Source organism: Cottoperca gobio, chromosome 15 (genome assembly GCF_900634415.1).
Source record: "Cottoperca gobio chromosome 15, fCotGob3.1, whole genome shotgun sequence".
Taxonomy (NCBI): domain Eukaryota; kingdom Metazoa; phylum Chordata; class Actinopteri; order Perciformes; family Bovichtidae; genus Cottoperca; species Cottoperca gobio.
In genome coordinates this window covers 20,710,358-20,737,233 of record NC_041369.1, presented here as the reverse complement: position 1 = coordinate 20,737,233, position 26,876 = coordinate 20,710,358, and the positions used below count along the sequence as shown (strand labels likewise).

Sequence of the window (26,876 nt, the reverse complement as noted above, 5' to 3'; positions counted from 1 at the left end):
ATTCCCTGTGCAGGATGCTCATGTAAAAGGAAGAATTAACAGGGAAAGCAATGGGAATAGGCTTCTATCTGTTGTGTGATGTGCAGATTGACAGATAGAGCATTGGTATTGAATTTGTGACGATGACGACAGTCGCAGCCCGCTGACTTTTCTAACACGCCCAATGAGCTCATGTGTTGTCGACAGCACTCGTGGTGTTCGTCATCCGAAGCATTTGGCTGATCTGACTTGGAGCGACTACAAAACATTAGCGTTTACCGCCTATCACTGAAGGCCGAGCCACGCAGCACGCTGCCAGCTTGACTGTGAACTTAGTGGGGAACCAACATAAAGGGCAGGGGAGGGCTTTTACACTCCTCACCTCACTTCATCTTTGTTTTCCATTCACACTCTCAATGAAACATTGGTTGTGAGTACTAGCCGTCATTTAAGGTACACCTGCAAAAATGTGTCCAATTGACAAACTCACCTTTACATCTGCTCAACATCAACGACGACGTGTTTGAATGTGCAGATATTGTTCCAAAGTTTGCTCATGATTTGTTTCAAGTTGTGGAATCAATTCTAAACGGATAACTGCACAACTGGCTGAGCTTCCTCGCTGCTTTGTGTTGCAACCAAAGAGACATTGAGATGAAGAAATAGCTTGTACCCAATCTCTGTTTCCTCCGTCTCTTCTATTGTGCAGTTGGAATCCACCTAACCCCCAGCCACCCTCCCCTCCCTCCTCACAAATGGTATTTTCTTGTTTAATTTAACAAGAAATGAGTAGTAAATGAAAGCTCAGGCCTCAAATCCCCAACGCGCCTTGTGCTCTGCTCTCCACTCCCCTATGAAAAGGCAATTTGTGAAATTATGTGATAGAGTAATTAGATGGAATTCACCCCCCTCCTCCCCACTACACACACACCACCCGTATCCCCCCCTTTAGATTGTTGCCTTGCTAAACTGAGGTAGGTGTGTGTGTGTGTGTGTGTGTGTGTGTAGGGCAGGGGGGTTTGGCATTCAGAGTGTTAGCATCGGTATATTAGCCTGGCTGACTGGGACACACACTCTCATACACATTATCACTAACACTCTCTCATTCTGGATCTCCTCCCCTCCTATTTGTACACAGACTCAGTGTAACGAGGGGCAGCCGTGATCGCAGCTCATAAAAGAAACCAACCCGCAAACCCTCAATGAGCCGCTTTTCTTCCTCCTCCTCCTTTCTCCTCTTAAAATGTACAAAATGCACAGAGAGAGTATAAAAAATCCAACTGGAAGGCATAATCCCCCTTTAATATAATTAGAGTCTAATTTAACCGCTCGTGTACGCAGATGTAGCCGAGCTAGGGGAGCGCCGTTACCCCCCTTGGAAATGTTTTTTTTTTTTTAAACACAGCAGCGTGCAGCAGGCTTTTGAGCAGAAACAGGTGTGAAAAGCAATATAATTCACTTCTGCGCTGGCAGAGGAGGGCAAGAGACTCGTTGTTGTGGGCCCTGGGTGGTGGGGGAATCCAGGCTGGGTGTGCAGGGAGGGAGCGGGGTGAGAGGAGGTGATGGATGGATGGGCGGGTGGATGGATGGATCGGTGCACTAATCATTAAAGGCAATATGTTTTCCCTTATATCTTAATGCTTTCAGTTGGGATTGAACAGCAGCAGATTCTCAACTTTGTTGTCAAGTTTGTTTGGAGAGTTGCTTTCTGTAGTTTGAACGGGGGCCTCTGTGATGGACGTTACACTTTGTTTGTTTGTTGGTTTTAGTAACAAATGACCGAATAAAAGCATCGCTTCAAAGGAATTGCGCATCGGGAATAGTTTAAACATGTCAAGTGTTCTTATAATGGTCGTGGAGTGACCCACTAATTTGCTTTATCTGTTGTTCATAGAGAAAATATAATCATTACGAAGGTTCAGCAGATTGTTCCTGCAGACCGATCACTTCCTGAACCTTTCAGCCGAGAGAACACAAACCAGATATGTAAAGCCTCATCCAAACAACAGAAGGGAGGGAAAAAAAATCTTTTTCGAGGTCAGAGTTCGCCATTGCCTCAGATGCCATTAGTCTTCGGCTGTTTATTGCTGGAGCCTGGACATGTCATCACCCTGGTCACCCGCTGCAACCCTGACCCGCCATGGCAACCCATGTCTGGAAGTAACGTGTTATCCTACGCGTCCAACCAATTCTGTACACGCAAAAATAGTTCATCTGAAGTTGGTTTTATTACTTAGTACGGTGCTAATAAGGAGAAGGGGAAGAAAGAGGAGATGACATTATGACAGTGGTACATGTTTATGACTACGGTCTTCCTGTGTTGAGACTTGTTTGTCTTTACTTTCACTGCAAAAAATGAATTTCTCATGACAAATAATTTCCATTTCCTGATTAATAGCTATGAAAAGACATAAGGAAGCTAGCTTTAACGGAGAAAATCAGCTGACTATGTATTTTTATTGATTTATTCATCAATGGCAACACAGGCACGATGTCCATCATGATACTGTAAAGTAATATAATGGCCAATGTGGCCTGGTGTCTCCGATTAGGTCTTAATTCAATCTAAGTGGCAGGCAGAATCTTAGGCGCCACTGCATTAGTATTTCAAAGAGGTCTTAAGAGACGACAGACAGACGGACAGATCTGCCAAAGTCCTAGCGTGACACTGTGATGAGACAGAGCGGCGTTGGAAAATAAGAACAAGTCTTATTCTCAGCATTTTCATTCGCTTTCAGAAAGTTTATCGCTGGGAATGGAAATGGCCTTGGGCTGTGTGTTTGTGTGTGTGTGCAATTATCTCTGAGGGTTAGTGTTTGTATAAATGTGTGTCTGATTTCTTAAGTACATGTGTGCGACTATTAGTGTGTGTCGCGTGTGTGTTTGTACGAGGGCATTTGGAAGTAAAGACTTACGTACGTATCAATCGCACGAGTGGTTGGTGTCAAAGAGGAGGCAGCTGAGTCAACCTGCCTACCCCCACAACACACACACACACACACACACACTCATACTGTGCCCCAACCCCCACATTACCCCACACCTTGTAATGAAAACATCATCAATTATCCCTCTTGACAGGCCCCAGGGACCAAAGGCAGACAGCTCTCTTTGGGGGCTTCTCTTTGTGGACTGACCCTCACAGACACACAGACTCGCTACTCACACAATTTGCAAACATTTTACCGAGCATGCATGTTCATTCTAATGTGTGTGTATTAAAAGCCAATGAAACATCCTCTCCAGGAGCATATACAGTGGTCCATGTGCGTGTGTGTGTGTGTGTGTGTGTGCTATGTATGTTGTACTGGAGGTGTTGTGGAGAGGGGGTTTGGTATGGTCGGGGCAGAGGGAAACCATCAGTCTTGACACGGACTCCTGAAAGGCCATCTGTTTCATGATTGATGGATGGAGTGATGGATGGATGAGTAGATGAATAGATGGATGGAGGGATACAGTAGATGAATAGAACAACTGACACATGGCAGATGTTGGCGGTTCGGAAGATACTTATTAGTTTGCAGAACTATCAGGGTGAAATTGAGAAGTTATCGTCACGTATGACACTGCTGGATCATACGATGAGATTCATTCTTCTTGACTGTTGTTTAGAAGAAACTAACTTTCTATCTGCTTTTGGGATCTTCCAGACGTTCCACTACCTTGGTACAGATGTAGTTTATGTTCCTTACCTTAATGCATTTCATAAGTTTGGTTTTCTAAGCAGAGTTGAGGTTTATTGACCATTTCAGAGTTTGTTTTTATCAGATCAGGTCGGTTCAGAGTCTGAATGTCCATTACAGATTACTTACTGCTTAGTTGGGGATTTTCTTTTCTTTTGAAAATGTATTGTTATTTGAGGATATTCCAACTAATCCCACTCTCAAAGCAGGCTGAGCAATTAGTTGCAAATATATATATATATAGTCCAGGTCAGGTCTTTAACAAAGTCTTTACATTTCGGTCAACCCTTTATTTTAACTTTCTCTCTCACTTTCTCCTCTGCTTCTTGTATCGTTTTACCCTCTTTTTAAAAGCCCTCAAGGGTAGTTAACTTTTAATTCATGCCACCTTTGAACTTCTCCAAAATGTCTGCCATAGATCTAGTCCAAAAGCAAGCGCGTGTGTGTGTGTGTGTGTGTGTGTGTGTGTGTGTGTGTGTGTGTGTGTGTGTGTGTGTTGATCTGGCCTTAGTCAAGGGGCGGGTTAGAGTGTTTCCTTGAGAACGTGAGAACTTTACAGACCCTCAAGGTCGGTCAGTAGCACTGGAGGGGATCACCAGTCACAAGAGATCTAACATGGCTCCCCAGAATACACACACACACACACACACACACACACACACACACACACACACACACACACACACACACACACAAACACGTTCATTTTTCGTTCGTGTTTAAAGTGTAGGAGCTTGTTTTTAGTTTCTCTCTCTACAAATTATTCTAAAATGTTACCAGCCCAGTGATTGGCTCAATTACAGCTTAATGGTTGTTTTTTGTTTCAAATGTAAAAATGATTAAATATCCTACTCTTTCATTTCTCAATTACCTTGTCACCATCTTCTTCTTTTATCTTCTTGTTCTTTGTGTCTCCCCTCCCCCCCCAACCCTCATATCATTTCATAGTAGGGAAACTATGAAACAGTTCAGTGTGTGGTTTCATTGTCGTACGTCTGAGTGATTGATGGCTTCATGCTGAAGCTGTGTTTCACACTGCTTCTATTTTTCATTATCAGCTGTATGTGATGAGTGTGTGTGTGTGTGTGTGTGTGTGTGTGTGTGTGTGTGTGTGTGTGTGTGTGTGTGTGTCTTCAGAGTGGACAAAGGCCCAATAACTCGGATATGTGAAATCGTTCTTGGTTTGGTACCCACTAATCATTTTACGACGATTTGCAAATCCGAAGAAGACGCTCACTCTCAGCCCTCAGACACACACAACTATGCTCAGATGCAAACACACACACACACACAGGCACACACTTTTGCATAGGTCCACAACAGTGATGTCAGGGCCTGGGTGGGGTGTGGAGTTCCCCACCATCACTGTGGTATTTATTGGAGAGTGAGTGGCAAGTTGACGTGTGCAAGAGTCAGGGGAAAATATTGTCATAAGTCTGTGGTTAGCTCGCAATGATTTTATCCAACACTTGGAGATTAGCAAAGCTAGCACTTTAGCCTCCCATTTTCAATGCAAGCATGTGCATTACCTCCAAGATACTTCCTTTTTTTGTTTTAAAAAACTCCTTGAATAAAACTTTAGAAGTAAAATGTTCACCTCTAAAGAAACAGAGTTTAGCATAGCTTCTGTGCATCGCATGATTTTGTTCAGCCAGTGATATATTAAATCTGCTAAGTGTGAAATCACATTAGCGCTAGCTGTTAGCCATTATCCATTAGGCTGTGTTTGGTGATCCAGAGGATTGTGGGATCTTTTCTGGCTGGAGTCAGCAGCTCAATACCTTTTACTTACAGCAACTGCAGCAGCCTGCCCTAGATACATTTGGTGTGTGTGTGTATGTGTGATTGCATATGCAGTTGTGCTATTATTTGTATGTGTCAGCTTCATGTCTCTTTTGTAAGTGCTCTGTATGAGTGTGTGCGTGTCTTTGTGTCTCATTCCATGCGTGTGCTTGATGGATCCTGTGGCTTTGCCGTCGTGGTAATCAGTTTGCGCGTTGGCTGAACTAATTTATCAATTCAGTTCCTCCCACTTGTATTCTCTTCCATGCGTGAACCCTCTCTCTCTTTCCCCCCACACTCTGTCTCCCTCTCAGACAAAACACTTCTTTCTGAAAAATCATAAGGGTTTCCTATCTTTTATGCATGCCTTCTGCCTCTCTGACTTCTCTCTCTCTCTCTCTCTCTCCTCTCTTCCTCCATGACTCCCTCGCTCTCAGTTTTGATATAATGTACAGCCGCCTTACATTTTAATGGCTTAGAACCATGATATCATAGCAATATTGGTGCACTTGCGCTGTTTCAAAGGCAATGGGAGAGAGAGAGCTATGACTCATAGATGAGATGTCTCGTAATATCTATCCATAACTCATCATTTTACACTTTCGTGTCTCCTAATGTTATGATTGAGGTGTTCTGTATAAAACACTGTAAGGCTCATGTGCACTATAGGCAGGTGGTATGGAGAGTATGCCCATAGGCTGGTTGTGTGTTTACACTTGGCCAGCTGACCCAAAGGTGCCCCTGTGGAGCGTGTGTGTGTGTGTGTGTGTGTGTGTGTGTGTGCATGACAATGTAAGTGTGTATGTTTGTATGTGGAAATTGTTTGTCTGTGGTGTGTATATTTGTGTGTCAGAATGTGTTTGTGTGTCCAGTGGAGTGAGGGAAATCATAGCTAGTGAACCAGGTGGTGAATGCAGACAGGCAATAACTCATGCTAGAGGAGTCCGACAAAGCTGAGGGCTCGGAGAGGAGATATGGTGGGAAAACCCTCGCCAACGCACACGCGCTTTATTTCTTCTCACCTTTCACTATCACTTCTTCTTTCCCTCTTTCAAACATGTTTGTATTCCTCCCATCATCACGTCTTTCGTTTTCCTAATTCCTCTGTCTTACGACACCCTCTATTATATCTCACGTTGCATATTTGTCAGCTTTTTTCTCCTCTCTCTCCTTCCACTCTCTCTGAAGCGTGCTGTTGTTGCGTTAGCGATGGCGAGGGGGAAGCGAACAGGGCTGAGGGTGCTGCTCACTTGTTTGTTACGACAGATTAAGTAATTGATTTGTAAAAGTGGTGCACTGATGGAGAAGGCCCTCCGCCGTTGAAGACGAGGAGGGAGAGAGGAAGCAGAAGAGGGAGATGGAGGGATGCATTTACGCAGAAAGAGTGGCGAGGATATTAAAATGGAAGAAAATGGTAAAGAGAGGAGTTAAGTGGAGGTGGGAGAAAAGAGGGGAGAAAAAGAAGGCAGCATGAGATAGTTAAGCAAAAAGCTAAATTTAGAACAGAGGGATGGAGGGGGCGGAGACGGGTGAAGAAGATAGTGAGATGTAGGAATGAGGGGAAGTAGGGAGGGGTGTAGCTGTACTTTGAATGACAGAGATGTCAGAGAAAGAGAGAGGAGGAAGAGAAAGAAATCTTCATCTTTCAATAGCATTGGCTGCTTCCTCCTTCCCTTTTATTCTTGCCGCTCTGCAGAGCATAAGGGAGCAATTGTGAAGTGCCCTTGTCTAGTTTCAGCATTTCCCCAACCCAGGTTTGTTTCACCCCCTCGGGGCCAACGGTGAGTTTCTAATTAAAACGTTGGGGGCAAAAGGGTAATTATGATAATAACATAATAATATCGCCAGGGTTATTAGAATGTTATGTGGTCCCAAAATTGCTTCCTCAGAGAGATCAGATTTCAGTGGCAGTACGTGAAGTCAAATTTCCTTGAAAGTCAGGTGAAATGAAATGGATTCCCTCCTGGTCGAGGTGCAATCCGACAGTCTGATTCCCACAGGCACTGAGTCTAAAAAAAAGCCTTTTACTTTCATCACAATGACATATCCGACCCCCCCCCCTCGCTTACTTTTAAGCTCAATTTGTTCAGAAGACTTCATGTGGTTAGGAAGTCCACTTGTTTTTGAGTTTTTGCTGTTCTGAACTCTCTCGTTATAGCACTTTGTTTCTCTGCCGCGCTTAACGAGCTCTGTGTATCGTAGCTTTGTGTAACAAGAGGACATTTGTTTTTAAGCTTAGAGATCACTGCTAGCTCCGAGCACTGTAGCTCGGAGCTAGCATGCTGTTGCTTTGAGGGGTTATCCTGCTGTTTTCTCTCAGCTTTCTGTGGTACCTGACTGGGATGAGGCTTTGTGGATCCCTCCTACTCCCCATTTACACACCCCCTCCATCTCAGGCAGCCCTGAGGCAGCCCACCTCCAGCTGTGGCTGCCGTTCACTGCGCCGCTTGGTGCAAGTACCGATTGCTTTGGAGTGCCTCCCCTCGCTCAAATAGGCAGTAATTACGGGCTTAAAGAGGTTTAGTGGTCCAGCAAACTACATAATCACCCCCTGAATTAGCCCCAGCTCATCAGCCTCAGTCCAACGAGCAGCGCTTACCACTAGCACTAGCTAGCATGCTGCACCCCCTTTCCTTTATTGCACAGAGGGAAGCACAGCAGCAGGTGTTGTGCAACATCCGGCCCCCTTAATAAATTTAGCCTCCCCTGAGCTGGAATGGGGCGGACTAATGAAGCACGCCCTCGATCTTAGTGAAAACAACCAGAGAGTACAGACACACATACGGCACACACTATAAGATCCTTCAGTATCAACAGACTTCATCCTTTACATTCTGTGTTAACAACAATACAGCACTTTGTTAAAACTTGAGGCTCGGTCATGTGCATACTTGCTATAAGCTGCAGTATACATAAAAGCTGGAGACCCACCCAACTGTAAAGCACACGGATCATTGTTCACACCCTGAAGCTGCAGCAGGAGCAGCTAGCAGCGTTATCTCATGCGCCCTGAGAGTTTTAGAAAAGCAATGAATGATGCTAATCATCAATTATCAGTGGAGAACCTGGTAGTGCTGTACATTGTCTAATCCACTTTGTACTAGAGCTTTAATGACATACTTTTCACCCTTTGCCTCACCAGCTAACTAGATTTATCTCATTCCCATAGGCAAGAGCGCTGTGAGATTTCCCTAAATCAACAAAAGCTGTTTTTTGAGAGGGAAAATGCTCATTAATGAATGAAAAGCCCAAGAACATCTGTTTTTGTTCTTCCATTTTTTTATCATCACAAGAGATGGAGAGATTTGATGACAAAAACAGTTTGAAAGGGGGTTAGTTTCCCATTTCTGGTGTATATATCATGATTTCTAACAAAAAAAAGAAAGAAAAGCGGTGATGAATTATTCATGGTACAAGCTTTGAGTTGGTTTACCTTAGTCCAAAGCCATAAAATAGTCTGTTTCTTTCTGCTTTTTTTTGTGCGCTTTAACAGCACTAAGCGGGGGCGTTTCTTTTGCGCAGACTTCGCAGAGGGCACTCTGAAACGTTCATCCTATAGTTGGTTCATTTCGAGTCGCTCAAAAGATCTGCTTTTGCTCTGTTTTGTTATTTTGCATTGGAGCAGCCCGAATCAGAGGAAATTAGGTTAGGGGTGCTTTGTTTTTTTCTGTTGTTGTTTTGTTCGGTCTCACTCTCTTTTCTTTTTTCTTTAATCCCCCCTTTCTCCCAGAGCCAGCTTTGTTGCTGGGTCCCTGCTCCCTAATGAAGTCAAAGGGATGTCAGTCGATGCCACCTACACAGAAAGGAATTTGAAATGGCGTAGCTCTCTCAGCGCATTGTGAAACACACAGACACAGGATGAAACTTCCACCCAATGAGGAAGACATTTAAAAAACAAACATTGGAAGCTTTTTGCATGACATACAACAGGCTTACAGTTTGGAACGCTTGTTTTAAAATCTGCTTGTGCTCAGAGTTCTGGGCATTTGTTTGTTAGCATAACAACAACATGCCTCCCCAAATATTTAAGGTAATCTCATACACGTCTGGCAGCAGCACGGCTACACTTCCAGTAAAGTGTGTGTGTGGTTGTGTGTGTGTGTGTGTGTGTGTGTGTGTGTGTGTGTGTGTGACAGTTTGGTATGATGTCCTTCTAGCCAAAAAGGCCCCCGGATTAGCCATCAGGCATTCCTGATGGGCAGCTCGGTTTCCACGGAGATTTGACCTGGGAACAGTTAGGGGAACAGACCTGACCGAGTCGAGGCTTTTCACTTTTACCTCATTTGGCACATTCAAGTTAATTACCACGCGAGATGTTGGTGGTGTTTTGGGTTGTTGGGGTTCAGAGTTCACTAAAAGTAAATTGTTGCACATTAACAAGTTGTTTACTGTAATTCTTTGCATTTTCGGGCGTTCTTGTGCCTCGTGGTGAACCCCGACCAACTGCTGGTGAAGTCAGCTTACTCAAAATACCACTGACCCGCGTCTGTTATCCACAGATTGTGCAGTGTCACGGCCTCTTTTTGAGGCGCGTCACATGACTGTGACAACATATGATTTTCCTCTCTCTTATTTCTCCTTCCATCCTGTTTCATGGTTGCAGTTTTATAACGCTAATGTGGCGTGTCAAGCCTTTTTAATGGGATGCACAGAGGCTGGGGAAGCGCGGCTTTAAATAGAAATATATGCAGCGATAACACCATAACATGATTGGCTAAAGAAGGAACGGGACTGAGGGGACGGTGGCTGCAGTGAATTGGTTTACAAAGATGGAATCACTCCATTAAGAAGGAGATGTAATATTAAAATGTAGGGTATCATTTAAAAATGCAGTATATATGTTTTAAGATGAATGTATTTAATTATTTACACAACGTTATTTGACATTTATTACTTAAGTAAAACATCTAGAATGAGTAAAGAGCAAATAAAACATGGAAAGGTTTAATTTTAACACGATTCAAAGTGTTGTTTTGTCAATTTTTATGTCATTTTCATAAGGTGGATGCCGTATTTCTGAGCCAAAGTAAAACGTATTTGAAGCAGTGAGTGGAGGAGAGGGAGAGAGAGAGAGGGAGAGAGAGAGGGAGAGAGAGAGAGAGAGAGAGAGAGAGAAGAGAGGGGAGAGAGAGAGAGAGAGAGAGAGAGAGATAGAGGTACTATAGACATATATATATCCATACTATCTATATAAGATATTATCGCGAGATAGAATCTATCTGACATATGTTATCTATAGATGATAGATCCAGAGACATACTACGTATACATAGATGATTCCCTACTACCTGCTCGCTCTATATACCAGATTCGCTCAATATCGATGTAGATATACATATCTAGATCTATCTCTCTCGCTATCTCAAATCTCTCCATCTCTCTCTGACCATATCTATCTCCTAATCTCTCTCTCTATCATACCTCTCCCCTCTCCCTCACCTTCTTATCTGCGCCCTCTAAGATAATCTCAGATATCTCCAAGAGTCCTTCTCTCCCTACTCTCTCTTCGCTATCTTATCTCTCTCTCGACTCCTCTCTCTCTCTCTCTCTAGCCTATTCTCGCCTCTCTCTCTCTCCTCCTCCTATCTCTCTCTGCACCGCACTAGATCATCAGTGAGAGAGAGAGAGGAAAGACGACCTGGTTTTGCTGAAGAGGCTACATGAAGAGACAAAAAAACAGCAACAAGATAAAAGACATATTTTAAACAGCCCTCCCTTCTTGGTGAAGTGGAGAATCCCCGACAAAAGAGTGACTCAGACTCTCTCTCTTTTCCTTCCCCCTCTTGGTGCTGCAGACTAAGGATCTGGAGAGTTATTGCTCCTGCAGATGAGAGTAAGATATTATTTGGACAGTTTGTCCTGTAAGGTCAAATGTCCGGTCGACACAACAGTCTCGTGTGTTGTCAAAGTGACCACGAGCAGCAGCTGCTCTCTCACTGTAACACCATTCTACCTCCAGGTTTCTCAAACATGAACGTGAAAGCACAACAAGAAATCAGAAACATAACGCTGCTCAAATGTAAGACTTTCAAATAAGATCCACTAAAGTCCACCCAAGAAGAGATGAAATCAAATCTGACTTTAACATGATGTATTCTGCAGAGCCGTGTTATCATCTGAAACTGATGGAGCTTTGTTTCTAATCATTTATTAAATATATCAAGTACTCTGTTTACTATTGTTGCCGCCCTGCTAACTGTAATGCTTGACATATAGTGCTCTGTCGAGAACAGTTTTAGACAGGACAGTGGGAGTAAAGAGGGGTCTTGCAGAATATTTATGCTGTTATCTCTTTTTTTTTAAACCCCTAGGGCTCCAGATATCCATTTCCATGTCTCCTCCCCTGCCTCCTCCTTCCCTCTTCCTCTCGTTCCTTCTCTCCGTCTATCTATCCCTCTCTTGTTCTTGTGTGAGGGGGGAAGAGAGGAAGACGATCAGACAGGGAGGGGATGTTACTGATGCTCAGTTACTCACCCACACACACATCTGCACGCAAACACACACACTCGTATATATGACCAGGCACAGCTGAACTTGTAGGCCCAGCAAGTCCACACACACACACACACATTCTAATGTACATGCAGAGAGGGGAACATGAACACACACACACACACAAGCTAAATCTTTGACTCAAATGGACACTTTGCAACAGACGTGCACACACACACACACACACACACACACACACACACACACACACACACACACACACGGATTGATAAGACACACAGAGCAGAGAAGTGAAAACACACACCCCTCCTGGCACCCACATGCTCAGAGTGCAGCGGCGAGCGGCGAGCAGGGTGGAAACTCTCATGAAAGGAGTTGTATATTTGGAGAAGACATATCATTAAGATAGGCGGAGGGAAGAGGGAAGGGAGGGAAGGATGCGCAGAAACTTTCCATCTGCTCTTTTAGAGAACATGTTATTGCTTTTACTCACTAAAGGTCTTTCTCTCTCTCTCTCTCTCTCTCTCTCTCTCTCTCTCTCTCTCTCTCTCTCTCTCTCGCTCTCTCTCTCGCTCTCTCTCAACCCGCTGAATCACTGCCAAAGGCTGTTAAGACACCAGAATCACTCACAGACAATATTAAACTGGGCGACTTGTTGCTCAGCGAGAAACTAAATCACAGTGTTTTGACAGATAGGAGCTAATTTGCTGGTTTGGAAAAAAAAGGAGGACAAAAACAGTTTTGATGTACTGGCTTTCAGACCATCTCTTCCTGCTGACTCGTCCATTAAGTGCGTCTTATTTAGTACGTGAAGACTCTGGCACATGCAGCACATGCAGGACGTTCTATTAGGGGCAGAATGCAGTGGTGGAAGACGTTTTCAGATCCTTTACTTAGATAAAAAAAGCAATACCACAATGTAAAAACACAAACCTACAAGCTAAAGTCTGCATGAAATATATATAATATACTTGCATTCATGCATAGACAGCATTTTCCTATTGTAGCTGATGCAGGTGAAGCTCATTTTTACTCATTGTATATGCTGTTAGATAGCTTTTCCTACAAGAACTTCAAATGCGTACTTATTTACTTGGTTACTTTCCACCACTGGCAGGATATGTGTCGAGCACACTCATGCAACCAGTGCGTATCTTCTCCCAGTGCTGATGCAGGTGATTGCGTGTGTGTCTGACTGTGTGTGACTAGTTGTGTACATCTGTCGGCCTGCGTGTGTGTGTTTGTGTGTGTGCTGGGACGCTAGAGGGAGGGAAGCATTGAAACAGGGTGTATTTGTGCTGTAACTGTGTCTCCTGGCATGGCCGCAACCCCCCCGATATCACGAGGCAGACACTCCTGCTTCCACACATCTGCGACACGTAGAATGGACACATTGATCTTTTCGTGTTACAATCGGCTCAATAAAAATTTGAAAGACGCGTTATTCACATGATTAACTCGAATATATATCCGCAGAAAGTGAGTGTGTGGCGTTCATATGTAGAACATCAGCTGACACAAGCACACAAGTTTTCTCACGTCACGTGGACAGAAGAGCGCTGCCCCACATGTGTTATTTTATAGATATTATCTGATCAGTCTACAGTACGGAAGATACTTGTGCATACACACACACACGGAGTGTATGAATGGACGGACTGTTCGCATGCATGTTTGCACACAGACACACACACACACACACACACATATGAAGGCACACAAAACTGACTAGAGGCGACAATGCAATTATAACTTAGCGCATTAAATTAGCCTCCTTGTGTTCCCATTCCCCACAACCAATCACATGGATAAGGGAAGGCTGGGAAAAAGTCACCCTCTGCTCTCGCTCTGCTGTGTCATCCCAGCTTTAAACACAATCCTGTTCATTATGCGCTGAAACGACTGTAATAAAAAATGAAAACGCTGGCGCCGCACTGATTTTGCACGTCTGATTGACTATTTTAGTGTGTTGTGTTCGTGCAAGACTAGCTGTATTATACAGTAGCCCCCATCTGTGTGGCACCTATTGTTGGTCACCATAACAAGGAAGAATAACTGGACACATGTCAGCGTGTGTGAAATCACAAGAAAACATTATTTTGTGTTGGATTTGCTAGTTTGATGTAAGAAAATAAAGATTTAGGGACTTTTTGTAATTGATGGTCTGAATGCATGTGTAAGGCTACGTCGTTAGCATCCTTCAGTGGTGGTCTTTGCCTGTTTTCAAAAAAGTTCCTAAAATATGTTTTTTTTTTTAACTTTTATTGATTGAATTGAAAACAGAACGTCGGGAATTTTTCCCTCACAAAAATCACAAGGAAATTTGAATTTGTTTTTGCAGAATTTGTCATCCCGTGATCTTTATTGATCCTCTGGTTGTATCTCTTTCTTTCCTAAATGTATACAAAGCATTTTCTGAATATACATAGTTTCAAGTTCGTGCTATTCCTTCAACAATCTTTTCTCTCCCCTGTTCCTCCCTCCTCCCTCCTCTCTCCTCTTTTATGGCCTGCCTATGGTGTTCAGCACAGTCCATGTCTTGTCTCAGTCATGAACAGCACATTGTCCTCCACAAGGCCCCGTGCAACTGTGATACCCCCCCCCCCCCACACACACACACACACACACACACACTAATATAAATCAACACACTCCCCGAGTTCACATTTATCCAATTTATTCATTCCATGTATTTAAACAGGTGGCTGGACTTTAACTGTTCTCGGCCGGCTCCTGGAGGAGGGGGGCGTCGGTGGTTTGTGTTTAAACACGGCGCTTGTCTTTCCCACATGAACTGTTGTTCACGTGTCATATTTACGAGTCTTCAGATACATATGAAGTAATCTCAGAGTAAAGTAAAGGACGAATAAAAAGAGTTGTGAGTAAAGTAAAGGAAATGGATCTACGTTAGAGATGTATAACACTGTTCCTCCCTCTCACTCGCAGATACTTTGTTATTTAAGATCATAGATACTGAAAAGGAAATGAAAGGAGAACAAATGCTCCTGTTTTAAGCGGGTACTCTTTCAGTCTTTAAGGTTTCTCTCCACTTAAACTGCAGAAGTGATTAAAGCAAAGTGGCAAACTTAACTCAGTCATGTTGTTGTACCAACTGCAATAAGGATAAAGGCAAACAGCAGCAATAAAGACAAGAGATTTTACTTTCCCTTGTCTGTATTCCGTCGGGTTAACTGTTACATATTCCCCGCTCACTGATTACATATGCAGCAGGGTGAAAAGGGGGCCGTCGACGCGAATATATTTGTGTAAGAGGCTGCCTAATTACCAGAGCTGGTTCTCCACTTCACTTAACTTTCTAATTGGCTTGCCTTTTTGGCTGCCATTAATTACAAGATTTCATATTCCATTAATGATCGGGGGGAGAGAGGCACGTTGCCGTGCACACGCTCACACATACTTACAGTATACATCCAGATAGACACACACACGGGCACATACTGACACCTACGCACCAATGAGCATGAGCACACATCTCATTTTCTACCTCTCATTACGCCCTATGATTTTGTGTGTATGTGTGTGTGAGTGTGTGTTTGTCTAACCTGTGCTCTACAATAACTCTTTCTTTCCTAAAAGGTACATCAAAACCTTTTTTCGGCAACAAGAAGCTTCATTAAACAATTAGCGATCAGCTTTTTTCTCATAGATGTTGTGTTTGTCTCCTGCAGCATCCCTACCCGTCAGAAGAACAGAAGAAACAGCTGGCGCAAGACACAGGCCTCACCATCCTACAAGTGAACAACTGGTAAGTCATTTCAGAGTTTACATGCAGTCGATTTCAGGGGTTTGTACCCCGAGGCTATCCAAGTTCTTAATGATCGGAATTAATGCCTGCACTCCACCCCTATTTTCATCCGACGCACACACAGAAACACACACACCACTTACCGAATCATCCTCACCTAGATCAATCCATCCAAAGAGATATGGCCTGGAGTGATTTTCCAAACCAACAGCTGAACTCAGCCCAAACATGAGCACCCGTTTTAATTAAGAGTCAAGCTACCGTCTGAAAACATCTAATAAAATCATCTAACATGCAAGTTGGATGATTTTATTGGATGTTTTTCCAGTCATACAAGAATGATTACTGAAAAAGTGCTAGCTCTGAGACCAACTATATGGTTTTAATTTGACTTATTTTGGTGTTTATGTGCTTTTTGTAGAAGCTTTTATTGTGATTAACATTTGTCCATGAACATCTCATTCAGCATTCATTGCTAGTTTACGAACCATATTGTCCTTGAAGCTAGCGTAAAGGAAATGTAACGGTGCTAAGGCTAAGTCCTTACCGCGGCGTTACCAACGACACACAGATTTGTACTCAAAATTGCAGCTGTAAACTTAAATGAAGTGGCATTACATTATAGCCGCAGCTGCTCATTAATCTCTTAAAAATCATTTAATTGGGTGTCCACTGACCATATATTCTTTTAATACATTATAATTTAGTACTTTTTCATTATGCAGTTAGCATTTTAAGTTGTCCTTGTTAGCAAGGAGCCTGGTCTGGAGGGTTGCAGCCTGATTGCTATCTTGCCTTTGCAAATTAATCCTCAGTAAGTGCCAAATAGCCTGTTAATTGGGCACAAGCGTGACGGACCGGTGCCATAAAATAACGTTGCTAACTAGCCGTTTTAACCTTAGGTAGCACTGTAGAAGGTAGAAAGGGGCCCTGTGTCCTTGTGCGGCTGGTCTTATCAGAGAGATGGCTATCAGCACATGCTTAGTGTTATTAGCCATGTCTAATTAAAGGGATTGGAGTCTGGGAAAGTGAGGCAGGGTCCGGGCAGAGGGTGTTTGATCTGAGCGGCCCTTAAAGTAATCCTTGAAAGTATCAGTTAGTTGCTATACAGGGCATGAAAGTGGAGACTCCAGAAAGGCAAAGAACAGCAGAAGGAGAGAGAGAGAGAGTTAAAGAGCCAGACGGAGTGAAAAATAGATGACGAGAAAGAGAGAACGATAAGGAGAGACGGAGAGAAAGAGATGAGACATGATAAATCCCCATTACCAGCAGTCTAATGATGTTAACATTATTCCCAGCCATTGTTCAATCTGAGACCTCAGAGACAGACAGACATCAGATTAGGGTATGGTGTATCAGTCTATGGAGAATTAATTTTATACCGGGCCAAGAATCATGTGCACACACACACACACACACACACACACACACACACACACACACACACACACACACACACACACACACACACACACACACACATACATACACACCTCCTGACCATAGGGAATCCTGTAGAGGTTATCAAATCATGTGACCCCTTTGAAATCCATTGGGGATCAATTCTTACAGCTGAGATAAATCTGTCTGTGTGTGTGTGTGTGTGTGTGTGTGTGTGTGTGTGTGTGTGTGTGAGAGAGAGAGAGAGAGAGTCAGTCAGTCACATGAACAGTAGCTTGGTCACTTAAGGCTCACTGTGTGCTCTCATTCTGTTTGTTGTTTTTATTGGTAGGGGGATAGCAACGCACCCTGAAGGTGTGTGTGCGTGTGTGTATTTGTGCATGACCAACACACACTGTGTAAATCGTGGGAGGTTAATCTTGGTTTGTAGAAGATGTTCTGTGTGTGTGTGTGTGTGTGTGTGTGTGTGTGTGTGTGTGTGTGTGTGTGTGTGTTAGAGAGGGGAACCGGGGGTGGTTAATCTAAGGGGTATTAGCTGTTAAACCCTGCATGCTGGGATCCCGCTGCCCCCTCACATTTCACTGTATACAAGTGTGTGTGCATGTGTGTGCGCGCGCTCTTGTCCAGAGGCATATTTCCATGCGCGGTTGTTCGAGCGAGCGAGCAGTACATTGAAGCATGGAAGGGTGATTGAGAAGGAAAACAATAAAGATGGGGTGACTGAGAGATAAAGACAAAGAAATGGAGAGAAGAAGAAGAAGAAGAAGAAGAAGAAGAAGAAGAAGAAGAAGAAGAGCAGGGATGGAGAGAGAGGAGATACAAAAGGATGAAAGGGAGAAAGAAAGATGGAGAGACAATCAGAGAGAGAGAGAAAGAGAGAGAGAGAGGTTACATTAGGGGAACTGCCATTTCGCAGGCGTGTTGTTGGTAGGGAAGCCCCGTCATTGGGTGTCTCCATAGCAACCCCCTGTGATGTTACCTCCTGACCTACTGATTTGGTGAAGTCAATTTTCCTAGCTGTGATTCTGTTTGTCAGTGATGTTGATGAACACACACTCGCTCACACACACAAGTGCGTGCATTTCTAAATTCTCTCAGAGTTACACACACACACACACACACACACATTTCCTCATGCGTTCCCTTGCATCGAATCAGGTCTACAGCTGTGACATCGAGCCGAAGAGGACTTGAGAAAGCATAAAACACTCAGTGGGAGCGAGTTTCACGGTCAAACGCTGGCCATCGGCATTGGATTCATGTCGAATGTCCGCAGATGAACTCATTGTCCCAACACAGGCAGAGCGAACAATGTACATGTACGACTGACAAATAAAACGCACAGTGCAACATCACACACACACACACACACACACACTCTCCCTTCCTCTCTCTGTCTGACACACACATAATCTCTTTACTCACGTGTGTTCAATGTCCTTTCCTTCACATGTGTACTCACACACTATCTCTCAAACACCCACATACAGTCTCTCTTTTTTCGCGCGCACTCACACACACCAGAGATGTGTTAACACACATGTCGATGTGTATTATTGATGAGTGAGCACGCGGTAGGGCTCAGCAGATTAAATAAAAATGCTAAAGGCCAGCAAGGGGCGCAGATCACTCATGAATTATTGGCAGAAATACGCAGCACCAGGGAATCTCAATTTGAATGGGGAAAGTGCTTGTGTGTGTGTGTGTGTGTGTGTGTGTGTGTGGTAATGCATGTGTGCATTTACACAGCAGACTTATATATTGAGAACGTAAACACAAACTGTACACACTCATTATGGAAATCCATTGACACGTCTCCTTCATGTAGTCCACAAATACAAAGTCACACACACTTTCTTGACAGGTATGTACACAAGAGTGTATTGTTTCCACACACACACACACACACACAGCAGATGAGTCACCACATGATGCAAACGAACACACACGCGTACTCAAAGTGCTCACACAGACACACGTTTAACAAGGCCTTTTTTTCTCATGCTTACACACACACAGGCATACAGTCACACATACAACACACACGCCAAAGCTGTCGTGATGCATTCATGTTCTTTATTCTGGACTGAAACAGAAACAAGTAATACATTAGACACACAAAGAGAAGGCAGTATTTAACTTCTCCACATGTGTGTTTCGGAATACATTTTGGAGACATGAAGGATTATGTCATGCGATAGATTTAATTAACATCTCATTATGGTTTGCGGCCAAACAAAATGAAATAAAATCCTGTTGTAAAGCGAACTAACATCGTCAGGTTCAGACACAAGAGGATGAGAAGCCTCACACAGACTGTCCTTAAACGATACAGCCCTTTACCGACTCGCACATTGTAAACGACTCTGCATGGGCAGCGGCTAAAAGCTCAAAGCTTAACATATAAAATGTCTTTCTCTCTCTGCTTTCTTTTCCTCCGGCTGCAGTCAGTATCTCTCTGCTAAGTTCTCCTAACGCTCCGGTGATGTAAAAATCGATGGCAAGGTCATCAGGTTTCCCTTGTTGGCTGCCCCTCCCCTTCCTGCCTGCAATTTAATAATGCCCCTTTAAAGGCAGTGTTTAAGCCTCGCCGAGCGATTGTTTTGTCAATAAGACCTCCTTTTACGAACGTCTTAAAAGCATAGACAGGGAGAGCGAGCGAGCGAGGAGAAAAGGAGAGAGAGGTAGTATTTAAAGGGGCAGAGTGGACGGACGTTGAGGCTATTTAGGAAGGAGCGGCGTAGCACGTACATATATGCCGCTTATCGGGTTTCTGAAAGGACGAGCTGAGGGAGACAGAGGAGAGTGAGCAGGGCGGGGCGGGGGGGGGGGGGGGGAGAGAAAAAAGAACATGAATGGAGAAAGAGCAAAGAGTGTTATACAGTTTGGTAAATGTGTACGTTAAGCAAACTTTATCACAGCTGTGGTCTTATTGTCTTCGCTTCGACGCGTGTCTTTAGGCAGTTGCGATCGCAATGCACTCTTTCCGAGAAACACGGTGACGAAGCTGAAAAAAGAAGTCAAGCAGAACAACAAACACAGAAAGACGATCAGACAGGTTTTAAATGAACTCCCACTTCAGGTTTAGACTAGACAATAGAGGTGGATGTTGACATCGTTCCCCAAACGGTCTGCTGTGTCCCTGACAGGCACTCATTCACCTCTGACCCGCAGGTCTTACCACCAGTTTGTTACAGTGCTGGACAGGAACTAATACGTACTGTACCATAAGCACCTGTAAGTACAATTTTGCTTTTACTAAGTAAGTCATTTTTCAATTTTTACTTATGACAGAGTATTTCTACACTGTGGTATTAATACTTTTAAGATCTGAGTACTACTTCCACCACATTAATCTGCCTAAACTGTCAGCTTGTTTACAACCTCTTCTGACAAAGCTGTGAGATGTAGCCATCAAATATCCCAGAAATCACAAATAATAGAAATCAAGGCCAAAGCGACATAAGTATTTGTAATAAGCCAAATGATCCTGAACATAATACAGAGACAAGAGCAAGAGACAAACTGGTAGAGTGAGATGATTTACATGGTTCAGGATGTTGACAGGCGAGAGAGAGAGAGAGAGAGAGATGCTGGAACTTGTTCGCAGAAAGACTTCTGAAGGTGTATGTGTGTGTATGTGTGTGTGTGTGTGTGTGTGTGTGTGTGTGTGTGTGTACATATGTGTGTGTGTGTGTTGGAATTAGCAGGCCCAGTTTCAGTCAAAGCCCTGGAGCCTGTTTCATACACTGCAGCTCTGTCAAGTTGCTTTAGCCTGAAACTGCCTGACATTACAGCAAATACCACACACACACACAGACACACACACACACACACACACACACACACAACCACACACATGAACACACACGTTTCAATATGACCTCACCTCCAGTTTTCAACACAGAGTTAAAATGTGAAAATCATTTCAAAAACAACATTTCCTTCTGAAGTCTGTTGCTACCAATAGCTTTGCACAGGAATCTTTAGCCTGTGTAGACACAACCCTGTCTTTATTGTATTGTGTCAACAGAAATGTGTGTAGACGTGTGTGTGTGCTTATACATATATAGGTGTCCATGTGTAAAGACAACCAAACACCATCCCTCCCCCCCCCCCTTCCTCCCTCTTTCTTCCACTCTCTCTGTTTCTCTTACATCACAACACGCCGCCCGAGGCCAAACCTGCATTTCTCTTCATTCGCCTCTTTCTCTCTCTCTTTCGGCCTTTTTTGTTCCCTCCTCTTTTCTCCCCACTCCTCTCCTTTGCTTTACAACCTTCTTCTTCTGTAGTAGTAGTAGTATTAGAGGGGGGGGTCCAATACATGAAAGGCGGCACAACGTGAATGCCAGGGTCTGTGTTGAAACACACACGTCCGCTGTCGTACTCGCCGCCATCAGTCGGTTGTTGTTCTCACGCTGATATTTCCTGGTGTTGATCAAACGCTGTTTTGAAGGGAATCAGCGCGGACACGGAGAAAAGGGGTTTTGTGCCAAAATTAAATATCTAGGAAAAATAGGACACCTACTCCCAGAATTAACAGGCAAAAGACTGACATGGATTTCATGCAATTAAGATAAGTGATGGTTCTATGTAGAGGATTTACAGACAAAGCAAAACATGATGAGGCTAACAGACGGGTGCTGGCAACAACACACACATGTGGCAAGTGTCAGACAGACAGACACCTTCATAAAACGTCTGAGTGACTCTGAACAACTCATGTATCCCCTTAAATAAAAATACTTATATATATATCTATATGTATATAGATATATATATATATACTTGTGTACTTTTGCTCATTTTCTAATTTAAGTCCACTTTCCTAGAAACAGATATATCGCGTTTTTCCTCAAACTGTTTCCATCGATTCCTCATTTCCAATCCTCTCATGTTTGCTGACTGTCGATGTCAACCGCCTAAAACTGCCTTTACTAGTTTCTGGGCAAGCTGAGGGATCCCCATAGCGATGGCTGCTGTGAGCCAGCGGGGGGAAGTGACACGCGCAGAGACAGGATATGACACGGGCAGTATGGGGGGATTTAGGTCAACCACTTTGTGTTTGCAGCAGTCCCTACCGCAAGCTCTGTCAGCAATACTGCCTCTGTGTGACACTGGTCATCTGTGTGTGTGTGTGTGTGTGTGTGTGTGTGTGTGTGTGTGTGTGTGTGTGTGTGTGTGTGTGTGTGTGTGTGTGTGCATGTAAACTGAGATTTTTTTTTCTTAGTGGCTAAGTTTGTGTATTTATTTGTGGTGAACTGAAGGACACACTGTATGTGTTTACATGCAAATACATATGCAGAAACACACACTAGCCTAACCCAGAGCACACACACACACACACACGCACACGCACACACACGCACACTTAGACACACACACACACACACATTTTGATCCAAGCCCAAAGGCTAAAGGACACAGACTCTGTCCAATGTTGTGTTTGTGGAGTGGGTAGCACAGGACAGCCATGTTGTTTCTGGGTGAAGCCAGGCTCGGAGCCATACCCTCTCTCTGGCATTGATGGATGACCGGCGAGCTGAGTCCAAGACTGAATGTGTGTGAAGGGAAGCAGGAACTGGTCACATGTGACAGCTACATGCTCCCTTATGATGTTTCATTCTTCTTCTCTGCCTTTATTTCTTCGTCTCTTGTATTCTGAACTTTTCCTTCTCACCCCTTTCTCGCACCTCACTCTCCTCCACCCTCTGTTTGTGTTTTGCTTTTTGGCAAGTCCTATTTAGAAGTCAGGGAATGTGCAAAGATCAGAGCCAATGAGTTCATGTATGTTTTTCAAGTGGCCAACATTTCTTCTCTATAACTCCGAGAGGCACCTAGTTGTCATGGACACACACACATACACTAAATACACACATGTACACACTGAGCTTCTCCAATGTGTGAGTGTGGGTGTGTGTGTGTGTGTGTGTGTGTGTGGGTGTGTGTGTGTGTGTGTGTGTGTGTGTGTGTGTGTGTGTGTGTGTGTGTGTGTGTGTGTGTGTGTGTGTGTGTGTGTGTGTGTGTGTGTGTGTGGGTGTGTGGGTGTGTGTGTGTGTGTGGGTGTGTGTGTGTGGGTGTTTGGGTATGTGTGTGTGTGGGCGTGTGTGTGTGTGGGTGTGTGTGTGTGTGGTTACCCAGCCTGTCGCTCCACTCTGTAAAACCAGCTTTAGTGGTAGATTCATGGCTCTCTTAATGGACACTGGGCTCTTGGATAGTGCAGAAAAAGGGAGTGTGTGTGTGTGTGTGTGTGTGTGTGTGTGTGTTTACATACTTGTATTTTATGTGTGTGCAGTAATGGGGATTAAGTGACCCCATGGCTGCTCTCAGTTTAAAGCTCCTTTTAAATTTCACACTGTTTTCTTATGTTTCCCTCCACATGTGGCGCTGGATCCAACTAATCCACCTCATGTTAGTAGGAGCTGGATCAGCAGACCAGTACTGACCAGTGGGTGTGTCTTTGCACAGCTACGCATGCATTTTCAGATGGTTCAGGAACTATTTGCCTGTCAATAAAGACTTGTATGCATTGCTGACTTAAAACACTGCATGTGTGAACATGAATGTGTGTTTATGACTGACACAATGCCGCAGTTAATCCCAAGGTAATATGTACGGTACCACACCTTCTCCACAGACCTTATGAACACAGCCTCTTCTTTAAAAAAGGAGGTTGAGAGGCAGAAAGGATCACGGGAAAGGTGTATGTTAGTATGTAGGAATGTTACAGACCTGCAACATGCAGCTACAGTCTTTGATTGTTCTGAGCAGCTTTAAGGGAAACAGTGAGAACGATGGTACTTTAACAAGTGGGCGCATGTAGCTGAATGAGATATCTAGCTTTTTTAGATTTTCATCTACATCTCTATCAAAGCAAAAGAAAAAAAAGATACATTTCCCTCATGAAAAGACTTAAATGCATAACCAAATATAGCCAAAAAGTGTCACAACAGTGCTTGTAAATTCACTCTTTTTGGGAAACTGGAAAACAAGTGATGTTTGTGTACGTGTCTAACGCAAACTACAGCTGCATTAGTTTATTTAAACTAATCTGAGCCATTTAATCCGAGCGTCTGACCGGAGAACGCCACTGGGGAGGAGAGAAAGAGAGGGAGGGAAGGAGATATGTGGGTAAAAGCGAAGGAGGTGATTTATGAGTTAACTCGTTAACCGAGGAGAACAAGGGGAGAAACTCATAACTGTAATTCCCTCAAACACCCACATGCAGTACGCTCACGTACATTTATATACACAAGTGCAGGTACATGCACACAAATACACTGCCACCCCCTGCTGTGCATAAGAGAATGTGTGAGCTCTAATACAATAAGTAATTACTTAAGAAGACGGAGATGTGCTGGGACACAGGACCTGGTGTAAAGTTCTGCAGGGGATACAAAGTGTGACATGGTGTGTGTGTGTGTGTGTGTGTGTGTGTGTGTGTGTGTGTGTTGTGTGTGTGTGTGTGTGTGTGTGTGTGTGTGTGTGTGTGTGTGTGTGTGTGAGAGAGTAGGAAGGATATATGGGCCAGGCGTTAATTGTGGTTGAGCAGCAGACAATCGATGCTCGCCGCGCAGTGACAACCTGATGATAAGCTACATGATTCTACCCGTCAGAGCTCGCTTTCTTTTTAGTGCTTTTAAATCACATTGATTGGCAGCTAGTTGGAGTGTGTGGTTACACAGTTATTTTAAGCGGCTCTCAGATTTGAATATGCATGTAAACCTCCGCCGCTGAAATCCACCACCCGGTCCTGTGTGTGTGTGTGTGTGTGTGTGTGTGTGTGTGTGTGTGTGTGTGTGCTGGAATATCCAGCTGTGTATAAATGTGAGGTGTGTGCAGGCCTGTATGCGTGCACACATTCTCTCAGATTACTAATGTAATATTGGTAGTGAGTGCAGAGGACGTGTATATATACGTGTACGTGTGTGCACATGTGTGTGTGTTTCTGTGTGTCTCATATTACTAATATAATATTGGTGGTAGGCTCAGGAGATGTGTGTAAGAATGTGTGCCACAGAAATTGAGAACTCCACATGAATTTAAATCAACGAGCTCGCAGAGTAACCTTTTGTATATCCAATCTGCATCTTTCCACTGCTCGTTATTAAATTATCCCCTAATTGGTCACGCAACAAAGGCAGCTGATGAAAAAGACAATTTCTTGCTTTTAATTGGGCATTTCACGTGTGCTTCGTGTACACCTGTGTGCGGCTGCCTCGGCACAGTGTGTCGGTGTACGTGTGTGTGTCTCGGGTGTAATGAGAATAGGACATTAGCAAGGGCTTGGCAGACGCCGTCGCAATCAGTTCCACTCTTTCCAGAGAAGGAGGGAGAGGGGCGGGAGGATTAACCAGACATTAGCAATCTCAGAAGGAGAAATAGATTGGAGGCAGAACAACAAAGAATAAAATTAACCCAGTTTCCTCATATGACTGTTAAGAGCCTTCAGCTCTGGCGTTACATATGTCCAACATGTTTTTCATGTGAGTGCACGCTTGTGTCAACCACATGTGCCTATTGGTGGGAATCAAACTTATAGCTCTGGTAGAGTTCACACCATGCTGGGCTCCCTGAACTGCACACGGACACATTCTATTTCAAGTCATTTTCCTTCCTTCTGCTTGTCTTTTGGTGTTTTTTGCCCAACTTTAGGCGTACCACCAGTGGTGTGTCACGCCAAAATAGCCCAGCTATTGTTGCAGTGAGCGGAGCTGAATAGTGCAGCTCATTGTGTTGTGATGGGAGGCAGGGGAATGAACAGGCCATAAACACTGGCCCTATAGCACCCAGGGGTCGTGCAAAGGTGAAGCCTCACTCCCCCTCATAGAGGAGCTCCGCTTTTCTCTTCTCTCCCTTTCTCTCTTCCCTCTCTTTCTCTCCATCACTCTTTCTCTCTGTGTCTTTCTCCTGTCTTATTTCCTCTCTCTTGATTCCCCCCTTTTCTCTCCCTCACCCCTACCTCTCCCTCTCTCACAGTCTTTCTCTCTGTCAGCTTATTAACGGTCGCTGCAAGAGTGTCTGGTTTGCAGAACAGAGCCCCTTGCCTTTTTGTTTTTACCCCACTCTCTCACTCCTCCTTCCCTCCCATTCTCCCGCTCTCCATCGCTCTGTTCCCCTGGCTGCTATTATGAGAGGCATTTTATCCTTTGTTCCAGCCCCCATGGTGCATCTGGCCTCAGATATGGGGACGACGGGGACAGGAAACCGGCGAGAGTTTTTGCGAGGAGGGGGGGGGGGGTTTGGTGGGTTAGAGTGTGGGTTCATTGCTGGGAGGTGGACCGCCAGTTTCCACCATACAGGGAAGGAATGATAAGGAGCGAGCGAGCAGGAGAAGGAAATAGATACAGAGGGGGACAGAGAGGGAGTTATGAGAGGCAGAACTGTAGTTGTTCTTTTAGGAGCAGCACTTGTAGGTCTAGTAGCAGCAGTCGCAGTAATAGTAGGATTAATACTTCATTGATACACTATTTAATCCTTAGAGTAAATAAGCACTTGTGCCATATTTCTGGGAGGTCACATCAAGTAACAAGTCAATTACATTCCTCTCTGAGCCCCATTGTAGCAGGAACAAATGCCTGACTTCCTAAGAAGTGCACACCTTTTGGCAAGACAACCTACTTTGTTGCATCAGTGTATTTCTGAGGGAGGTAGAAGGAAGCAAGTACAGAGGAGAGGAGACGGCAAAGAAAGACAAGAGGAAGGAGGTGAAGAGAAGGAGAGGTCAACAGTTAGCCAGTGCTGGCCTCAAGATGACCTCGTCGTTCTATAAAGGGCCTGCAGAGGAGAGGAGAGGAGAGGAGGAGAGGAGA

The 26,876-nt window shown here is 44.1% G+C and overlaps 1 protein-coding gene across 1 annotated transcript in view; it reads left to right on the top strand.

Annotated features, from left to right (window-relative positions):
* Positions 1-26,876, top strand: part of meis1b (Meis homeobox 1 b) — a 78,303-nt gene that overhangs the window by 39,442 nt on the left and 11,985 nt on the right. The window contains exon 9 of the mRNA XM_029449807.1: positions 15,587-15,663. Within this exon, the coding sequence (XP_029305667.1) occupies positions 15,587-15,663 (77 nt within the window). The remainder of the gene's footprint in view (positions 1-15,586; positions 15,664-26,876) is intronic.